Source organism: Ahaetulla prasina, chromosome 2 (assembly GCF_028640845.1).
Source record: "Ahaetulla prasina isolate Xishuangbanna chromosome 2, ASM2864084v1, whole genome shotgun sequence".
NCBI classification, from domain to species: domain Eukaryota; kingdom Metazoa; phylum Chordata; class Lepidosauria; order Squamata; family Colubridae; genus Ahaetulla; species Ahaetulla prasina.
The window spans coordinates 143,888,237-143,907,690 of NC_080540.1; the positions used below are offsets into that span (position 1 = coordinate 143,888,237).

General features: G+C 36.8%; 1 protein-coding gene across 17 annotated transcripts in view; it reads right to left on the reverse strand.

Annotated features, from left to right (window-relative positions):
• ARSG (arylsulfatase G) overlaps positions 1-19,454 on the reverse strand; it is a 157,195-nt gene that overhangs the window by 46,299 nt on the left and 91,442 nt on the right. For 7 of the 17 annotated variants that reach the window (XM_058170399.1, XM_058170402.1, XM_058170393.1 and 4 more), the window contains exons 10-11: positions 8,562-8,682; positions 4,415-4,505 (exon numbers count right to left, since the gene is read on the reverse strand). In XM_058170399.1, coding sequence (XP_058026382.1) covers positions 4,415-4,505; positions 8,562-8,682 — 212 coding nt within the window. Of the gene's footprint in view, positions 1-2,295; positions 3,371-4,398; positions 4,506-8,561; positions 8,683-19,454 lie in introns of those variants that run through there. The other 10 variants (XM_058170409.1, XM_058170410.1, XM_058170400.1 and 7 more) reach the window with 9 other exon arrangements.

A 19,454-nucleotide genomic window follows, 5' to 3' on the forward strand; every position in this document is an offset into this window, starting at 1 on the left:
TTTATTATTATTATTATTATTATTATTATTATTATTATTATTATTATTATTATTATTATTATTATTATTATTATTATTATTCCAGTTTCCAAGATATTTTTTTGGGATGCATGATATAGCACAGTATTGGGATCGCATGTGCGCGAGGGGGGGGAGCACTGGAAACCGGAAGAACAGATCCCTGGCCCGCACATGCATGAGCACCGGAAAATGGAAGAGCAGTTCTGATGGTGAACCTATGGCACGCGTGCTGGAAGTGGCACGCAGAGCCATCCCTCCGGGGATGCCAGCCATCGCCCGTTGCTCTTCCAGGTTCCGGTGTGCACATGCGCACTGACCAGCTGGTCTTTGCAGGTGCGGGAGCACCAGAAAGCAGAAGAGCAGCTCCCTGGCATGCGTGTGCCAGGAAGCTGAGCTTCCGGTTTCTGGTGTGTGCATGCACGCCAGTCACCTGGTCTTCTGGTATGCATACACACTTGTGCGCATGCACACCAGGGAGCTGCTCTTCTGGTTTTCAGTGCTCCTGTACACGCAAAGACCAGCTGGCCAGTGCGCATGTGCACACTGGAATCCAGAAGAGCAACGGGAGACGGCTGGCATGCCTGGAGAGATGGCTCTGCATGCCACTTCCGGCATGTGTGCCATAGGTTCACCATTAAGGATATAGCATGAGACAATTTAGCGATTTTATATCTGAACAGTTGGAATGTCACCAAGCCACTTTGGCTACTTTGGCTCAAGATCAAAAAGTGAAATGTGTGTGTCCTGTATTTCAATCTACTAGTCACATAAGTGGCAGTTCAAGAGAGCCTAGTCATAGAGACTTTGCCTACTCCATCTAGATAAGCCATCAGTAGAATAGCTTTCCTTAGTGCACACATTCCCTTTTTCAGCATGTGGAGATACCGATAGTGGATTTTTTGGCCAACTGTTCTAACAGCCAGTGTAAGACTTCTGCAGAAGAGTAGGCCTAGGATCCCATGGAGATACTTTGCACTTCCACTAATCTTCAATCATTCAATACCTGTTTTTCCACTCCTGTTAGAGACGTGCGTTATTATCATGATGAAATCTTCCATGATTGTTTGTACAAGGTGGATTGCATATTTTCCCACAGCATTTTACCAAATAGATGTGAGGATTTAGCCTCAAAGCCATATCCTATCAGTATTCAAAGTCATTCTATGCAAATCCATTGTTGGAAATCTGCTCTCAGATTTGTGCTCTTACGCTCTGGATCCAACCAGACCAACCTCAACAAGCGAAGATCATCTTGGGAATTCTTTATTTATTTATTTATTTGTAATACTGCACGACAGGGAACAGTGCTTTGTCTTTCAGATCTGCTAATCAGATGCATGTATTTTATCTGAAACAAATAAAAACAGATCTCTCCCCCCTCCTCCAAATTTCTTTTCCCTATAAAAATGTGGTCTGCAATTAAAAAAAAGTATAGCTTTAACACCTTCTATTATTTAGTGATTTAGTTCGTGCAATAGAACCACCATATAGCTTAAGGACTGCCTGTATTCATTCCTCAAAACTGTGGAAGGCAAAAACAAGAATACATCCACAATCATTAAATCTGACTGATCATCTGGTTTTTATCACTGGCACAATCCAATAGCACATTATTTAAGCCCTATTACATAGTTTATTACTTTGCTTTATCTGGTACTCATAAATGCATCCAGATTGTGTAACCTGGTGATGGAATGGAAAAAGAAGAGATGAAAATCAATACTAGATTGCTGAAAAGAGTTATTTCCATCACAACTGAAAAGTGCCAAGCATTAAGAACGGCACAGACATCTTTTTGTCCATACCAAAACTGCTTTTATGGGGAAACCCAAAATTAAAAATTGGGGAAAAGATGGTAATATGGAAAAATTGAATGAAAGTGGAGGTACTGACTTCGGACCAATTGATAGATGATGCTTTTTAAAAACATATACGATGTATTAAGAGATAAATTATCAGATATGAACCAATGACAACATTTACAGTTACAAGATTTTTTAAACAACATTGTTTGGACAAGCAGCATTTTCAGCTTCTGAGAAACCTGAGATATTAGAATAACTACCGTTAGTTTGCTATCAAGAATTTAATTTGATATGTAGATTTAAGAAAACAATGCAATAAAGCATTATTAGAGAATTCTATATTGCCTACACAATGGGAGAGTGTATTAACTGCTATAGCAAGAATGCCAATGACCTCAAATTACAACTTATACAACAACAAAAAATATTTAGAACTTATTGGACTCCATTACATTTGTATAGAAAAGAGTTATCAAAAACAGCATTTTATTGGAGATGTACTAAGGATAATGTTTCTTTAAAACATTTTCTACAATGTCTGACACTTACCAAGTTTTAGAAGAAGGTAGTAGATTATATAAACGTGATTGTGCAACAAAAGCAATACTTTTCAGAGGATAATATTCCTTTGAATACATGGAATCTGACAACCGGACAATGTAAATGCATTCTCTGTGTCTTTATTACGGCCAAAAGACTGATACTGCAGGATTGGAAAAATAATTAAATGACCTCTTTCACTCAATGGACTGAAGACCTGACCACTTGCCATTTATAAGTGGATTGCCTACAGAGGTAAATTTGTATGGACAAGTATAATGAAATATGGAATACATTTATACAGAATACAGTAAGTTAAAATGATAGTCATATAAATGTATTAGAAATGTACATATTTGAACAACTTTAGAAAGTAAGTAAAATTGCAACTATTGTTACAATGACATTTTTTTTTACTTTTTTGTTGAAGTGCTTTTTATGTATTTGTCTTCTCTTTGACAATGTATGCATCTCCTTCATTACCTTTGAGTTTGGCTCTCTTTTCTCCTTGAGAAAAAGGAGGTAGAACATAGAGAAAGAAACACATTAGGACTCTAACTATAGACTTCTGGAGGAGTCACTGGAAAAACACTGTAGGAGGAAGGCCTAATGCCATTGGTTAGATGCAATGATATCTATGCCATCTGGCAGAGAACAAGGCAAGAACCTGGTAATTATATCTCAGAAGCTCAACCCCTGCAAGGCTTCTATAGGATTTATATCGCTATTCAAAAAAAAAAAGAAAAAAAAGAAAAGAAACATATGGAAGGCCACCAAATTATCCTGCTGTTTTGTTTTTTAAATGCTGTTTTAAAAAAGAGCAGATATCCCTATGAAAATATGGTATCATTGTTTTTCTTTTCTTTTCACATGCTTTTTCTTTCCTCCAAAGACGCGGGATATGTGACTGCCTGGGGGGGTGGGGGTGAGTGGGGGGAGTTGATCCTTTCATGGCTGGAAGGTATGAACCAGCCAAGAGTGAACTTCACAGGCTGGCCCTCCATCTGTATGAAGAGTAAGATTCAGTGAGCATGGTGGAATATAAATTGAAATCCTCTAAAATGTCAGTAAAAGTCTGAGAATAAAAGAAACATAAGCCCAGAGGGAGCTGTATATTTTGTCTCCCTTAAAAGTACATTACCTTGGGGAACCTGGATCTCAGAATTGAACCTCCAGACCAGTGGCGGGTTTCAATTTTTTTTACTACGGGTTCTGTGGGCGTGGCATGGTGGGCGTGGCATGGCTTGGTGGGTGTGGCAGGGGAAGGATACTGCAAAATCCCCATTTCCTCCCAATTAGCTGGGATTCAGGAGGCAGCGAATAGATGGGGGCGGGGCCAGTCAGCATTTTTACTACCGGTTCTCCGAACTACTCAAAAGTTCTGCTATCGGTTCTCCAGAACTGGTCAGAACCTGCTCCAGACCAAGTATATACCTCAAGAACCACCAGCCTAAAACAATCCCCAGGATGCCAATCTACACTCCTTCTCTCACAGGCTGAATTCTTGAACTCCCACTAGGGAGCAGTTCTCATACCAAGGTTTCACTACATATCTTCTCAAGTATTTTCTCCATTCCAGCTTTGTCCATGGAATCCTCCTGTAATGCCCAATGCTCCTCTATTGAAATCCAGAAATAAAATACTCAACAAAACCAAACTTTTTACCTGAACTTCAGCATAGTGGTATGAACCATGGCAAAACAAGAGAGTCTACTCCCTAACCAGAATAAACTCAGATGCCATATAATAGGACTTTATAAAACCATCAGTTTTTGATGATGCTTCTCTCTTTATTCAGTCTGTTTTCAAAACATAAATTGTGTGGAATTACTTTCCTGTTCTGTAAGTGGAACATTATTTTAAAAGTCCTCTGTTTGGAGAAGAGCTGGAAACAAATAATTGCTAGGACACTAACACATTTTGATACTAGGGATTAGTAATAACTAACTTGTAAAAAAATATTTTATTCACATTTCATTATTTTCAAACACATATTACTAGAAGAATACACTACGGGAATATTCAGAAATACCTAATAAATAACATGCCTGTAAGATAAAAGGTTTTATACTTGTCCAACCGAAGGGACTGTATTTCTCCGTATTTTCCAGCTGCACCACTGTTGGGATGGAATAACGTCTAGAGGAAAAAGAAATGGGGAAGATTAGAAAGTGCTCTCTTTTGCTTAACGTCATAGGACGTTGCATACATTCCAATAGAAGAGAATAGCTGTAGCTCAGGGTTGAACTGTGGAGACCTTGGTGCTTTCTAAGCTTGATGGTTTTCTTGCGGATGTTTCATTACCCAATTAGGTAACCTCATCAATGTAAGCGAATGATGACCACATTCAAACGGATGTTACCTAGTTGAATAATGAAATGTCTGCAAGCAATCAACTAAACTCAATGAGTATCAAGAACTGTGCATACACAAATTCAAACAGTAATATGCATCTAATTATGTTGCTCCCATTAATACTTACCGGTAGAAGAATCCAAACTGTTAACTGCTTATTTCCACTCCCATGGACTTTTTAAATCTAGCTGGGCTGAACTCTGCACACTCCTCAGAATCAGAAAAATTTCAGAAAATGAAATGACTCTCTCTAGCATGTATATTTAATTTTCTAGGCTTGTGTGTTGCTTTTAAAATATGTAAAACTAATTAAGCAAGACAAAACAAGAGCAGGGCAAAACAAATATATCTGCCACAGGGAACCTATATACAATGCTTAACTCCATTTCCTAAGATTAAGGTCCATTTTATTCAATGGGCCTTCTTAAAAAAAATGTCTTTACATTCTGAACCTGATGAAAGAACTGAAATGTCACACATGGATTTATTGTTGGCCTCTGAAACAAACTCTCTTCCCTCACCCTGCAACTAAAACAGGGCCTTTCACTTGTATCTTTTCTGCATGCCTGCTTCAGAAATTCACATTCTTCAGCCAATGGGAAACAATCATAAATCTGTTTTATAGAGCAGAGTCCTCAAAGAAAGCTTTCTTTTGCTTCTAATAGTGATGCATCTCAACTCAGTCATATATTTCTCCTCCAATAATGCCAATTTATGTACCTTCACTCAACCCTTAAACCCTTGGTTCTCAGTTTCATACGTTTACAAAGGCCCTAAACACATTTCTAGGCTCCGCAGGACTATAGGCACAGAGATTAATTCATTTGTACAAGATTTGATTTTATAACGAACAGAATAATGGAGAAGCATGAAAAAATAAATTCCAGCACTAAATAACAGTTGCAGGAACAGCCTGAATCTTACATCTCCCTTATATCATATATGATATCAGTATTGTCAGGAAACAGCTGACATTACAAAAACATAGCTAGTTTTATCAATATTTGACTACTACCACTTTTATCGTCATATCAAATTGAGCAGTGTGCATATTTTCCCAAGGAAATGATAGTAATTTTTCTCAATGATCAAATATTAGATCTCTGATTAAAATATTAAATTACAGTAAGAATACCAACAATTGTGAAATGCAATTGTGAAACTACTTCTGCAACTTTATTTCTTTTAAAAAAATTCCTATCATTTTCACTGTCAAGACAATATAATATTGTAGGCAAAACCTTCAAATATGTTCTTAAAATATGCATTTATGTAAAACATCAGCTCCTGCCTCCACAATATACAAAGATAGAATGATTTCCCTTCAGCTTTCAGGAAACCTGTCTGTATTTTTACTTTAATTCATACCATTTGTTCACAAAGAAAATCAGTTTTAAAAGAGCTTACAAAACCACTTGAGAACTAGATTGGTGATGAAAGAGGTGCCAGCAATAGATTGAAGTTAACTGGTCTAATTGTTTTAATTGTAGGGATGATGATTTAAGAGCACATGAGAACATATGCTTAGTGAACAATACTGATATTACAATAATTCTAGAAGAAAACCTCAACAATTCCTTTGAGCAAACTAGTGCAATCACTGGAAGATAGTGAAACTATTCTACTAGTCTAGCATGAGAAACATGTCACTGAAAAAAAAAAAGATATGTTTGAAAAACACACTAATTGTTCCCCCTAGCTAGATGTAGAATTTCCTGAGCCTACTTCCTCCTGTTGTAGAAGAAGGCATCATTCTCTTCTCCTGCTTAGAAGTCCTCAACAGAGCTCTTCAGTGAAAGTATTTGGAAGGAACTTATGGGCGTCTTCCATTTGCATTCATCACCTTTTAGAAAGCAGGTTTGCATAGAATTTGGGGATTTAAGATTTTGGAATGCTGATTAGTCCTGGACTTTTTGCTTAGTGGAACAACAGAGCTGCAGGGCGAAAATTTAAATCAATTGTATGAAATGGCCAAGAAAAGCAACAAGTTGAAGACACAATTTTTCACTGAAATTTCTTTTAAAACCTTAAAAGATTTTCTTTAGAAAATAAGGAAAGAAAGTTCAGAGATGGAAATGTCATCAATTTCTTAAGCCATAGACAAAGTTAGAAGGGAAGCCATTAGCTCTTCTTCTCAGGCAGAAAGGACAGTACACAATGGAATTACTATGAGAAAAAATCATAAACAAAATTCTGCATTTCTATTCTTAAAAAAGCTTTAGCCAGTAAGCAATAAAAAGCAGAACAATTACATAAATGTTTGTATTGTGCAAAAAAAAGTAATTGTTATTACAACCAACTGTTATAACTGTACCTATTAGAACTCAAATCAAAGGATGGAACTGGTTTAGCACAAACCTACTGTACATACATTCCCTACTTGGGAATAACCTCCTACTGTTCCTGCCTTTGCAAAATTATGTAAATGGAGAAAGAAAATTTAAATGGCACATGGAGAATCTCAGCCACAGAGGGTCCGCATACATGCACGCTCATTGTGCATAAAGTCAAACTACTAGTCCTCACAACATATGTCAACGTATGTCAACACAACAATATCCTCTGAATACAACAAAATACCTTATGCCACCAGACTTGAAATCCTGGGCTTAGAAAATATAGAACTATGATATAGAACTTCAACATGATCTGAGTTTAACTCATAAAATCATCTATTACAATGTCCTTCCTGTCGAAGACTACTTCAGCTTCAATTGCAACAATACACGAGCACACAATAGATTTAAGCTTAATGTTAACCGCTCCAATCTTGATTGCAGAAAATATGACTTCAGAGTTGTTAATGCTTGGAATACACTACCTGACTCTGTGGACTCTTCCCAAAATCCCCAAAGCTTTAACCAAAGACTATCTACTATTGACCTCACCCCATTCCTAAGAGGTCTGTAAGGGCCGTGCATAAGAGCACAAGCGTGCCTACCGTTCCTGTCCTATTATTTCCCTTTCGTTATATCCAATTAATATAGTTATTACATACTCATACTTATATATATATCTTATATATTGTATAGTTATTACATGCTTATGCTTAAATATACTGTGTGACAAAAATAACTAAATAAAAATAAATAAAAAACATGTTATATAAAAGAATTGGCAATTGGTTTCAGACAGAAGTTGTTTCTTCCCTGTACAGGCCTGGGGCTAAACCAGAGATTTTCTTCATGCAAGGCAAATGCTCTACCGCTGAGCCATCATAGCGTTTCTAAGAGGTAATGGATGGATTTTGCTTAAGCGTTAAATTGTTTACAGATCAACTGCTGTGCTCAACAAGAATGAGAGTGCAAGTAGGAGCAATCTTTTCTGAAGCTGACCAATTTTGCAAAAAAGTCTATGCTGTCTTTATGTCTGTGCTTTTATGTAACTATTTGATTATATTTCATAAAATACATGTGTGATTGATAGTAAAATTTAAGCTTATGAAATACAATTGAGGATTTAATTGACTGTTTTACAGCTAGCAGTTTAAGCTTGAAACTGCATTCCGTTCTCTTTTATGAGATGGAATAACAGGTATTTCCCCGAACAAGAATTAAAAATTGTTATATGAACTTTTCAATTCCATACGAATCACACAGAGAAGCTTGGAGCATTTTAAGACCAATTCAAAATATTTAGAAGAAAAACAAGATAAAGCAAACCAGTTTAAATATATATAAAAAATTATAAGGCAGGAGCAAGAGACAGCGTCTTGTTAAATTTACATTGTTTGTGGCAATGATAATCATTTGAAATGTGAGGAATTTTAGGGAAGTGCAGAATTTGCAACCTTCAAGTAGTGGGTGTTGCTACTCAGTGTTCAGAAGGTTAATGCCATACCTGGTGTCCTTTGCTTGAGTACCCAAACAGGACTTCAGAGATATCTATCCCATCAAAACGTCTGTTGGGAGGAAGGGTGGCATTCGCCAGAGATACCAATGTAGGAAATATGTCTAAAGTGCTGCAGAAGAGAATATCCTGTGATTAGAATATAGGCTGATCTTGGCAATCAAATTATGAAAAAAGACTTACAAACCAATTCCTAAGGCTACCTCATCTGATTCCAAAATACAGACAATGCAAAATATAAGATTTTGAAGGCTGCTTATTAAAGACCTAGGTGCACCTTTTCTTTTTAGGCTTGTGTGTATTCGTGTGTGTGTGTTTGAGTCCATGTACATATAAATCCATTCTACAAAATAATTAAAATTATCCTCGCAATGCAAGAACTATAAAATTCGGATAAAATTTGCAATTTCTGATTTGGCATAGTATTTGTTGTATGGGCTGAACTGGAAAAGTTTGCAAAGAGAAAATTCTACTGAATTATGATGGGCAGCAGAGATTTCACAAATAACCACAGAAGTATTGAAAAGCCTTGCACACAATACTGAAGTCCTAGTTTCAATTTACTTGAGCTTCTCTGTGGATCTCCTCTTGGGTTTGTCAAATATCCCTCACACATTAAAGAAGACTATTCTCTGTTTACTAAGAGGTTGGATTTTAAAGTTACAGGTTGTTGCCAAATATGTCAGATCCTATTTGTTCATATGCACTCTGTCTGACTTCAAATTAATTACTGTAATTACATCCATGTCTGGCTCACCCTGGATAGATGGAAAATCCAGAATCTTTTTCTGTAGAAAAGTTTCTAATACTTGAAAAGCTCTTCATCTGGTACACAAATAAGTATTACCAGGAACTGATAAATCAAATGTCTGGATCACAATTATATAGGCCATACTGAGTCTGTACAAGTGGCCAATCCCCCAATTAATCACTACAGATCTTTTTGAAAGTCTTGACTAGAGACTGAAGAAGGGAGGAAGTGGCAGAAAATTTCTCTTGCAAGGGTTCCTTTATGCTAGTAGTACCTTGGATACAATCCATGGTTCTATCACCATGTTTATTTATTTATAAAAAACATGTTCAGATGAGTATTTTTTAGAAAGTGCAACTATACTGGAAAATTAGAAATCAAAATTAGACCTGATGAACTCATTAGCACCAATGAAGATTTTACTGACCTGAAATGTATCAGCCTACTTAAGAGACTTATGAAATGTTAGCTAAGGGAGCTGAAAGAAACTTGGGATTCTTTTTCCTTTTCCATTCAATTAATTTTAGCATGACTGCTAAGAAACAAATGGGCAAAACAATAAACAACATTGAGAAAAATTGGGAGAAAAACAGCACTTCTGTAAAAAAATGTTCTGGTAAGATTATTAAGCTGATTGCTAAACAAATACAACTCCAAGCAAAGAATACACTGGGGATATCCAGAGTGTTGCAAAATTAAAGTGTGTGTGTTTGTCTGTGTGTGTTCATGTGCTCACATCAGCATACTTTGCAGGGCTGAATTTAAGCTCTGTTAGATTTAAGCCTAGATTTTTAATAAGTTTCCTGGATGTAAATTGTAAGGATCCATTTAGGAGTATGGAGAAAATTATTTCTGAAAAAAAACATAGAATCCTCAGAGGCACTAGAATATAGCAAAGGGAGGTCACCTGGGAAGAGGCAATGCCACTGAGGGCTGTTTGCTCCTGAGAATTATTTGTTTGCCTCCTCTTGATGAATCATCCAGGATTTAGAAAAAAAACAAACTATATTGTTCCAAATGGAATCCAAGAACTTGGAAGTAGGTTTGGCTTGTTTGTTCTATTCCTGCTTGGCTGCTTGGTGATTGAATGACAGTTTCAATACACTGTATGATTAATGCTCTGTTTGCACATGTTTGAATTGGAAATGTTAGCTGTTTCGATTCTATAGATGAGTTGCAAACATTTTAACCAAACCCAAAAAATAATGTATGAGATATGAAAAAATAATAATTGCTTTATACATCTTTTGGAATACCTATTTCTAGATGTGGGGGAACATCTCTTTTATTTGAGGTAGTAGGCCAAACTGAATTGCATCATAGGGCACTAACTGGACTTCCTTATGATCTTATCAAGTTTTGTTTTTGAGAAATCCAGGAGAAAAAGTGAAGTGCCAAATGACTGAAAGAGACAATAGGTCCTACTTCAAGAAAGGAAAAAAAGAAGAACTACAGATCAGGCAAAGTGATATTAATAACTGGGTACTTTTTGAGCAAGTCAAGAAGTTCATAAATATGACCTGTAAACATCCAGAAAACAATGTGGCCATTATATGAACAAACCTTATCAAACTAACTTTCACTCATTTTTTTTAATGGGGAAATTTTCTGAGAGGATCATGGGTGTTGATTTCAGCAAGGCATTTGACAGAGTGTCTCCACAACCACATTTTGATTAGCAAGATTGGAAGTACATAAACACTGAAAATAATAATGAAAGGATGTTCCTATGTGATTTCTTATCAAACTAGAGTAAGGTAGCTTGCCACAAGGATCAGTCCTGGTACTATCCCTCTTCAACATTTATTAATATTTTTGGTGGATAGAAGATTTATTAGATTTACAGATCACATTGGGTAAGACAGCTAATATTCTAGAAATCAGAAATAAAATTCAGATTCATTTTGATAGGTGAGAGACACAGGTTGAAAACAAAAGAAAAGTTGTTTTTTGTTTTTACAAAAAAAAGGTTGAATGAGTCCAGAAATGTGGCATACAGTAATAAAAATAAATAAAACAGCATAATTTGGAATGTTAAGGTTGTAGGACTTGGAATCTTAGCAAGATGAGACGAATGGCTACAGGGGGTTGATATTTACAGCATGACGCCTCACCACACTTGTGATCTGCACTGCATATTTGAGCAAAGTGACCATTGAAAACCACACTGTAATTCTATGATCAAAAGCAAACCCTTTTTCAGATATACATGTCTGATGAAAACAGCCAGGCTCACTATGTCAAATAATCTCATTAGTGTGTGTGTGTTGGGAGGGGGGGAAAGCGAACAACTGTCCTGCCATTCTGCAGTCTACTTATATTATTCACTGAAGTAGAGGTTAAATATTATGCAAACTGATGCAGAATAAGATCCTGTCTCCTATTCAAAGTGAAGATTGTGGGATGGGAAAATTGAGGGTTATCTGCTTAACATTAAGTCAAAGGAAGAAGAAGGCATGAAAAATTCAGCAAAAAATATAACGGATGTGACAGAATTTTGTTTAGCTTGCTGAGAATGATGATGAAGATGGTAGACCAAAAAAGTGCAATAGGCAGCTCACAGAACTAGACTGGTAAAGGAATTTAACTTAGAAGCACATTTACCACCATATTACTGGCAAGTCCTCGACCTACAACCCCAAATAAAACCAGAATTTCAGTTGTTAAATAAGTTTTGTCCCATTTTATGACTTTTCTTGCCACAGTTGTTAAATGAATCACCGCAGTTAAGTTAGTAATATGGCTGTTAAGTGAGTCTGGTTTTCCCATTGACTTTGCTTGTCAAAGGGTCACAAAAGGTGATCACATGATCCCGGGATACATATAAATATGAGCCAGTCATAAATATGAGCCAGTCGCCAAGAGTGCGAATTTTGATCACATGACCATGGGGATGCTGCAACAGTAGGAAATGTGAAAAATGGTCATCACTCATTTTTTTCAGTGCCATTGTGACTTTGAATGGTCATTAAATGAAAGGTGGTAAGTCAAAAACTACCTGTGTTTAATTCTCACTTTCTTCATGTCTTCCAAAGTATGAGAAGGGAACTAATAAAACACAAAATATGAAATTCCCTGTATATGTATTCGGTATCTTTCTACCAGGGGTGAAATCTACTTGCCTTCCTTACTGGTTTTGGAAGTGCACGCGCTCACTTTGCTTGTGTGTGTCACATGCGTGCGCAGACCTTCGCATGCGGAAAAGGTAAAAAACACATTACTTCCTGGTTAAAACCAGGAAGTAATGACATCCGGGTGGGTGGGTGGGTGGGTTACTGGATTGCAGAACCACCAGCCACGATCGCTACCAGATCGCATGATCCGGTCCGAACCAGAAGCATTTCACCCCTGCTTTCTACCTAAGTGCTCACCCCTCTGCCCCATGTCCCTCAACAAGCACACATAATGGGAGTTTTCCCCATTAAGGCAGTGATCAGATCAGGCTTGTTTAGCTTGAGCAAAGTGATCGTATCATGTGGTCACCTGTGGTGCCCTAGTCACTCAAGAGTTCTCACAGGGTCTCTGTTCACTTTCTTTCCCTGGTTACTATTGGGATTTGGAAAGTAACAGGGCAACAGGATCATAGGCAACTCATATAACTGTAGGGAAAGTAATCAGCATGAAACAAAGGATGAACTCAAGGAGAAACATTGGAAGGGGAACACAGAACTGAAAGAAAAAAGTCATGACCATGGCTCACTGGTCCAGTCTAAGTACTGGAGTGCATACTTAGCACTCGGGAGTTAATTATTAAATATCAGTAAAAACAGGGTGTTCTTGTTTATGAACAAGAAGGTCCATCAGCAGAATTTTGCCATGATCTCTGCCCTGAAAATGAACACTTCCTGAATCATTTGGTGTGACTTAATTCTCAAGTGCGTGTTACATGACTTCCGGTGGGTATACTTCATTTAACTTAATTGTTCTTCTGTATTTGGAGTAGTTTGAACCTTTTTCATGGGGCTGGCTCGCTCCCTAGAAATGGCAGCTAACTTGCTGAAATACAGTACTGCTAGTTTTCTTCATGAAACTATTATCATCATATGCGTAACAACTGTCTTGATTTTCTCGAGAAATAGCATAATCAACACAAATACACAAGTATTTTTATGCTTTTAGAGAAAATAATTCTATCAGACACTATCTTTGCCCAGAAAGACAATAATTTTCTAGGATATTTCTAGGCTACACTTTTCATTTAGGGAGCTAAATCTAATCAAATATATGCAAATATATTTTTGCCTTCAGGTTAATTCTGGAACTGCAGCCCCAAAGACAGCTAGTCCTCGACTTACAATCATTCATTTAATGACCATTAAATGTTAGAACGGAAAAAGTGACTGCTTTTCAGTTACGACCGTTGCAGCGTCCTCATGGACATTTGATCAAAATTCAGAGGCTTGGCAACTGGTTCGTATTTATGACTTGTTTCTGTGTCCCAGGGTCATGTGATCACCTTTTGTGACCTTCTGGCAAGCAAGATCGATGGGGAAGCCAGATTCACTTAACAACCATGTTACCAACTTAACGACTGCGGTGATTCACTTAACAACAGTGGAAAGGTCATAAAATGGGGCAAAACTTACTCAACTGTCTTACAAAAAGAAATTTTGGGATCAATTTGGTCGTAAGTTGAGGACTACCTGTATCTCATTTACTCACCTACTGTATTTGGACAACCTTACTTTCTAGTCATGCAGAACTGAATGCCCCACAGCCCTACAATTCTATCCTATTATTTCTTAGAGAAACTCGGAGCGGCTGTAAGTGGATAGTTTTAGAGAACTGGTTTGATGGAATCCTTGGTGATCTTTGTTAAGGCAGAATTACTGAAGACCACAGAGAAGTTTTTGACATATCCTAAATGAAGCTATAATTGCTCTCTGCTTCAAAAGTCCCTCCCTGTATTTCTCACCTGGAGAAATAACTAAACCTGTTCAAATAAAACTGAGGAGACTCTTCTCAACTTCTAATTCTTATTGCAAGCCCCAAACAAAGAAGGGCAAGAAAAGATACCCTAGCACTTTGCAGTGCTGTGGCCTTTCTATATTACAGTCTTTTTATTATTTGTGGTCTATAAATTCTGTCTTCCTCCACTCTCTAGTTATTTCTAGATAAGTCCAACAGAATATTTAAGAAAGACAATTATTTGAACTTTTATTTAGGGAGGATTTTTCTCTTCAAAAGTGAAACTTCCCACAATCCTCGTCTTCAATCTTCTTCTAATGAATACGTGTGGGCTTGTGTCTTCTCTTTTTGCTTTATGTTTCTTCTGCTGCCAAATACCACTTAAGAGGATGAAACAAGCCTTGACAGATTATGAAAATTTTCCTTTCCCCCTCCTAAACGCCCTTTAGTGTCTTTTTACTTCTCAAACCATCTGCCGCCTATTTGGCCTAAAGTAAGTGTTCTTCCCGTAATGCCCGCTCCATCTTAATGATTCTAGTCAGATAAATAAAATCCCAAACCTAAGATGATAAATTGGCAGAGATAGAATATTTGTAGACCAGTGCAGGGTTTGCTCTCTGTTTATATACAAGTGGATGGTGTTGGTAAGAGTGATCTTGCTGGTTTCTTGATTAGGCTGTTGTTTACTGTTAGCTTATTTGTTTGGAATTGGAATAGTTGTTGATTGGGGTATTGTTTACATCCTGATTGTTGGTCTAGCATTAATCTTGGTGTTAATCTTTGCTTATCTGGGTGTTGATTGTTGATGAGGAAGTGTTTTGTCTTTTTGTTTCCTTTTGTCATTTTGATTGTCTCCTTTGAATGATATGTGCCAAATTGGCACAGGACACATTTCAGTGTGTGTGTTTTTTTGTGTGTGTGTGTCCACTCTCCTTATCTCTCCTAAAAAATACATCTTCTAGAAATTATTAGTGAGGCATGGATGAGGTCTTAATAATCATGGTTTTACTCACACAACCTGTTGTGCTAAATGGGGACCCCAGTAAACAAACTAGAAGATTCCAGTTATCTGAACCTTTATTCTATAAATACATGATGGGAAAACATATTTTTCTTTTATTTCTTTTTTTGTCTACGTAAATCTGACACTGTTTCTTCCATAAACATCTTGCATAAGCACACGAAGTCACATTCATAGAGAGAAAGTTTCTCAGACTGCAGACTTAAGTCAAGGGACCAACCAATCAATGACAGTGCAATTTCTTCTATTCATTAGATGACCTACTTTACTGGCCTATTTTTTAAGAAGCAGGAAATCATCAAGGCCTTGCTAGTGGCATTCATCAAAAGCCATTAACTAAGTGATTAGGCATGGCAGATTATGGTAGAAAAAATAATTTCTATCCTATGAGAAATGGGAGATATACCATTTCTTCCCAAGGGAAGGAGAAAGAAGTGCCAACTCCACAAAATTCAGGGAAAGAATTGCCTCCTTACGGGTGCAGACCCAATGTAGAGCTTTTATTGGGAAACATAAGTCACAGGCACAAAGGAGAAAAACTAGATTCAGTTTTACAATTTCATCACTGCTGTACTTAATCCTTCCTATATATTCCAAAACATCCTGTAACTGAACTAAAGTTAGCTTCAGAACAGAAGACGTATGCCAGTCATTATCTGTGGTTTATTCAATGTTTGTAGTAAACCTTAATCCTCTAAAACTAGGCAGGGAAATCATTTGACATCCAAATATTTGTTAGTGACTGTTCACTAATTCATTGTCAGTAAGTTTTCTTCCTTATGGCTATCCGTTATACTTTCACAATCAATTAATTAGATTGTTAGATATAGTGTGTTATGTCATAAGAATACTTTCAATGGATAAGGAGTCACAAGAATCTGTTTCTTATTTCTATCTTGCATGGAACACTTTTAAAAAATCTTAAGGATTCCAAAGAAACAATCAGCCTTGTTAAACTTGCACAATTAATAAGTTTTTTCCCTAATAGATACCTAGTAATTTTTCCATAAGATGCTGGAGTCTTGCCAGCAAGGAAACCTGCGCTTGCTTCTTCCCCATTGCAGCTGAGTTACGGTAATTTCCATCCCTTGCTGCTGTCTCTTGCTTCCCCAACCTGAAACTTCTAATTGTTTCCAATTTTTGAAAGATTATTTTAAAATGTTAACCTTGTTATTTTATTTTGGAAGCTACTTTGAGGGGGGGTTTAAACCGTTATGCAGAGGTTCTTCCTGGCTCTTTTTAAAAATCTGTTCATCATAGGATGCTGTTCCCCTTTCTTTAGCCTTCACTAGCTAGCAAACAGATCTGAGATACAATTTCAGACTTGCATATTGTCTGGATTTCAGTTTTCCTAAACTGTGAGAACACTATTTTCTCAATTATTAAAAGGCATAGAATTCAAATGCTCTCTTCCAGGATTAAAATACGTGCTGACTGACAATACATTTTAAAATATTTTTCTGGAGTTCAAGTACTGGTTTCCTTCTAATCCTGCTGCTATTCACATACAGGCTAAAAGTGCGTAAAATCTGTTAAGGCTTTATTTCTAATTACTGGTAGATTGGAAGGAAGTTGGGTAGGTGGCAGTGACTGGGAAAAGAGGAAGGAAATAGATTGGAAAAGAGGACAACAAATATTACACAAGAATAGTTTTCTGCTGATTCGAGGATGAGGGAAGAGCTCTATAACTAGGAAGTGAGGAAAGAATCTTTGATATAATCTCCTTTCAGCAAAATTTATCAACAGTTATCCAAGAACTATCAATCTAAAAATTAAATTGTATTCCAAAAATATAGGAGTTGATGGATTTAATAAAATGGTCATGATGCAGCAGCCCTGATTTCGCATAGCAGATTGATTGACTGACTGATCAATTAAAAACCTAACCTTACAATGGAACATAAAGAACATTTCACTGCAGGATCAAAGCAAGCAGACAGAAATTGACATGGAGATGTGTCCCCAAGTCTCATGCTTCAGATCTGATGGATAGTACTTAAAATGCATCTGGAAATAATATTACCACGAACTTCTGTGAGTGGTTTATGTAACAGCCATGAATTGCTGAGGTAGTACAAATACTTTAAATAAATAACTAAATGCACAAAGTGTTGTAGCATTAGCATTAATTAGAACTGCTGTGACACTTCCATGGGTGAAAATTACTTTTATAATTCCAGTAATAAAGAAATAACACCTGTGGAACTCATCTGAAGTTGCAAATGAAACCAAATTATTAGTGACATAATAAATTATTTAAATTAAAGACAAATTTAAAGCTGTGAAAGGCAAATACCCTGCCCAAAATAGGAGTAAGAGGACAATGGATTGTTAGGACCCTGGCAAAAAAAGGCACTTAGCTACATTTAATGCAGGTTGAGGTCTACCCAGACAATGCCAAAATATTGTGAAGTTCAAAGAAGATGAAATCTCACTCCCTAAAGTTCTTGACTGTGCAACTATGACAGGACCACCCCACAGATATTTACCTGAAATATACTCAACCTTTTAGGCATATGGCAATACAGGTAGCCCTCATTTAACCACTGTTTATGATTACAACAGTAATGAAAAAAGTAACTTGGCAACCAATCTTCACATTTACACTCTCTGTAAGTCTGTAAACCAAAGAAAAGTTGAAGATTGAAAACACAGTAACAGTTTGACTTAACAACCAACCGTTAGCTTAATGAATGTGTGGTCTATCCCAATTGTAGAATAGAATAGAATTTTTTATTGGCCAAGTGTGATTGGACACACAAGGAATTTGTCTTGGTGCATATGCTCTCAGGGGACATAAAAGAAAAGATACCTTCATCAAGGTGCAACACTTAACACTTAATGATACAACACTTAATGACTTAACAGTTAATAGTCATATTAATTGTGATATTATTAATCACAAACAAGCAATCAGGAAACAATCAATATCAATATAAATCGTAAGGATACGAGCAACAAAGTTACAGTTATACAATCGTAAGTGGAAGGAGATGGGTGATGGGACCGATAAGAAGATTAATAGTAGTGCAGACTTAGTAAATAGTTTGACAGTGTTGAGGGAATTATTTGTTTAGCAGAGTGATGGCCTTCGGGAAGAAATTGTTCTTGTGTCTAGTTGTTCTGGTGTACAGTGCTCTGTAGCGTCGTTGTGGTACCTAAACAAGGACTACCTATAGTAGCAAACACCTGGTATAAACACATATATTCTAACCCGCTGCGTGCTGTGGTGACGCAGAGGCTTAATGAAGTTGGATGTGCTGAACAATTGCCAGCACTCTGGTTGTCCAAGTCCAGTTCTGCGGAACGGGGTGAGCTCCCTTCTCTTGTCCCTAGCTCCTCCCAACTAATAGTTTGAAAGCATTGTTTGCAAGTAGATACTGTAAATAGGTACCACCATTTTGGGGGTGGGAAGTGCTGGTTGTGTTCTGTGCGGGGAGCTGGAACTGGAAGGAATCGGTGGAGGAGTGATTAATCTTAGTAAAGAGTCTAATTTTCCTTCATGTATTTACTTATTGTATTGCACTGCTTTACTCACCTTGGAAGCCTTACTACCAATATTAAGATATGTTTTCCAAATCTGGCTTAGTTATTCTTTATGTTGTTGAAACCAATGACATAAACTACAACAAATATGGTTTAATTAAATTTAATTAAATATGGCTTAATTAAATCCAAACTCCTTTCCTGTCATGTGGGAGCAAAAATTAAAGTAACCAAGCCAAATGAAACCAGGCATATTCCACCTGTCTGAATGTTGCTAATAGTCTTTGCAATCATAACATCAAGATGGACCCAAATTGATATTTATATCTTGCTCACTAGGAAGTGTGCAATTTTCACATTGGTAAGTTAATGGTAGGAATGTCTGAATGGGCAACTTTCATCCCATATGCAGTTATCCTGACCAAGACAACATGAAGATTAATTTAAAGAAATATAGTTTGGCAATATACAGCATCAATTCCTTTGATTCCTTCTGAGACAAAACTAGTTATTCCAGACCAACGATGCTAAAGCAGTTCCAGAATTATAACAGATGTTTATTATAATCCTAAGAAGAAAAATATTTTGATAACTGTTTCTGAGCAAACATGTCAAAAGTAAACTTTTGATCCCTTTCAAATTCAGCTTTATTTAGGAGAACAAACATCTCTAACAAACAATGAAGTATCAGCAATTGACCTGCTTGGATGTTCAACAA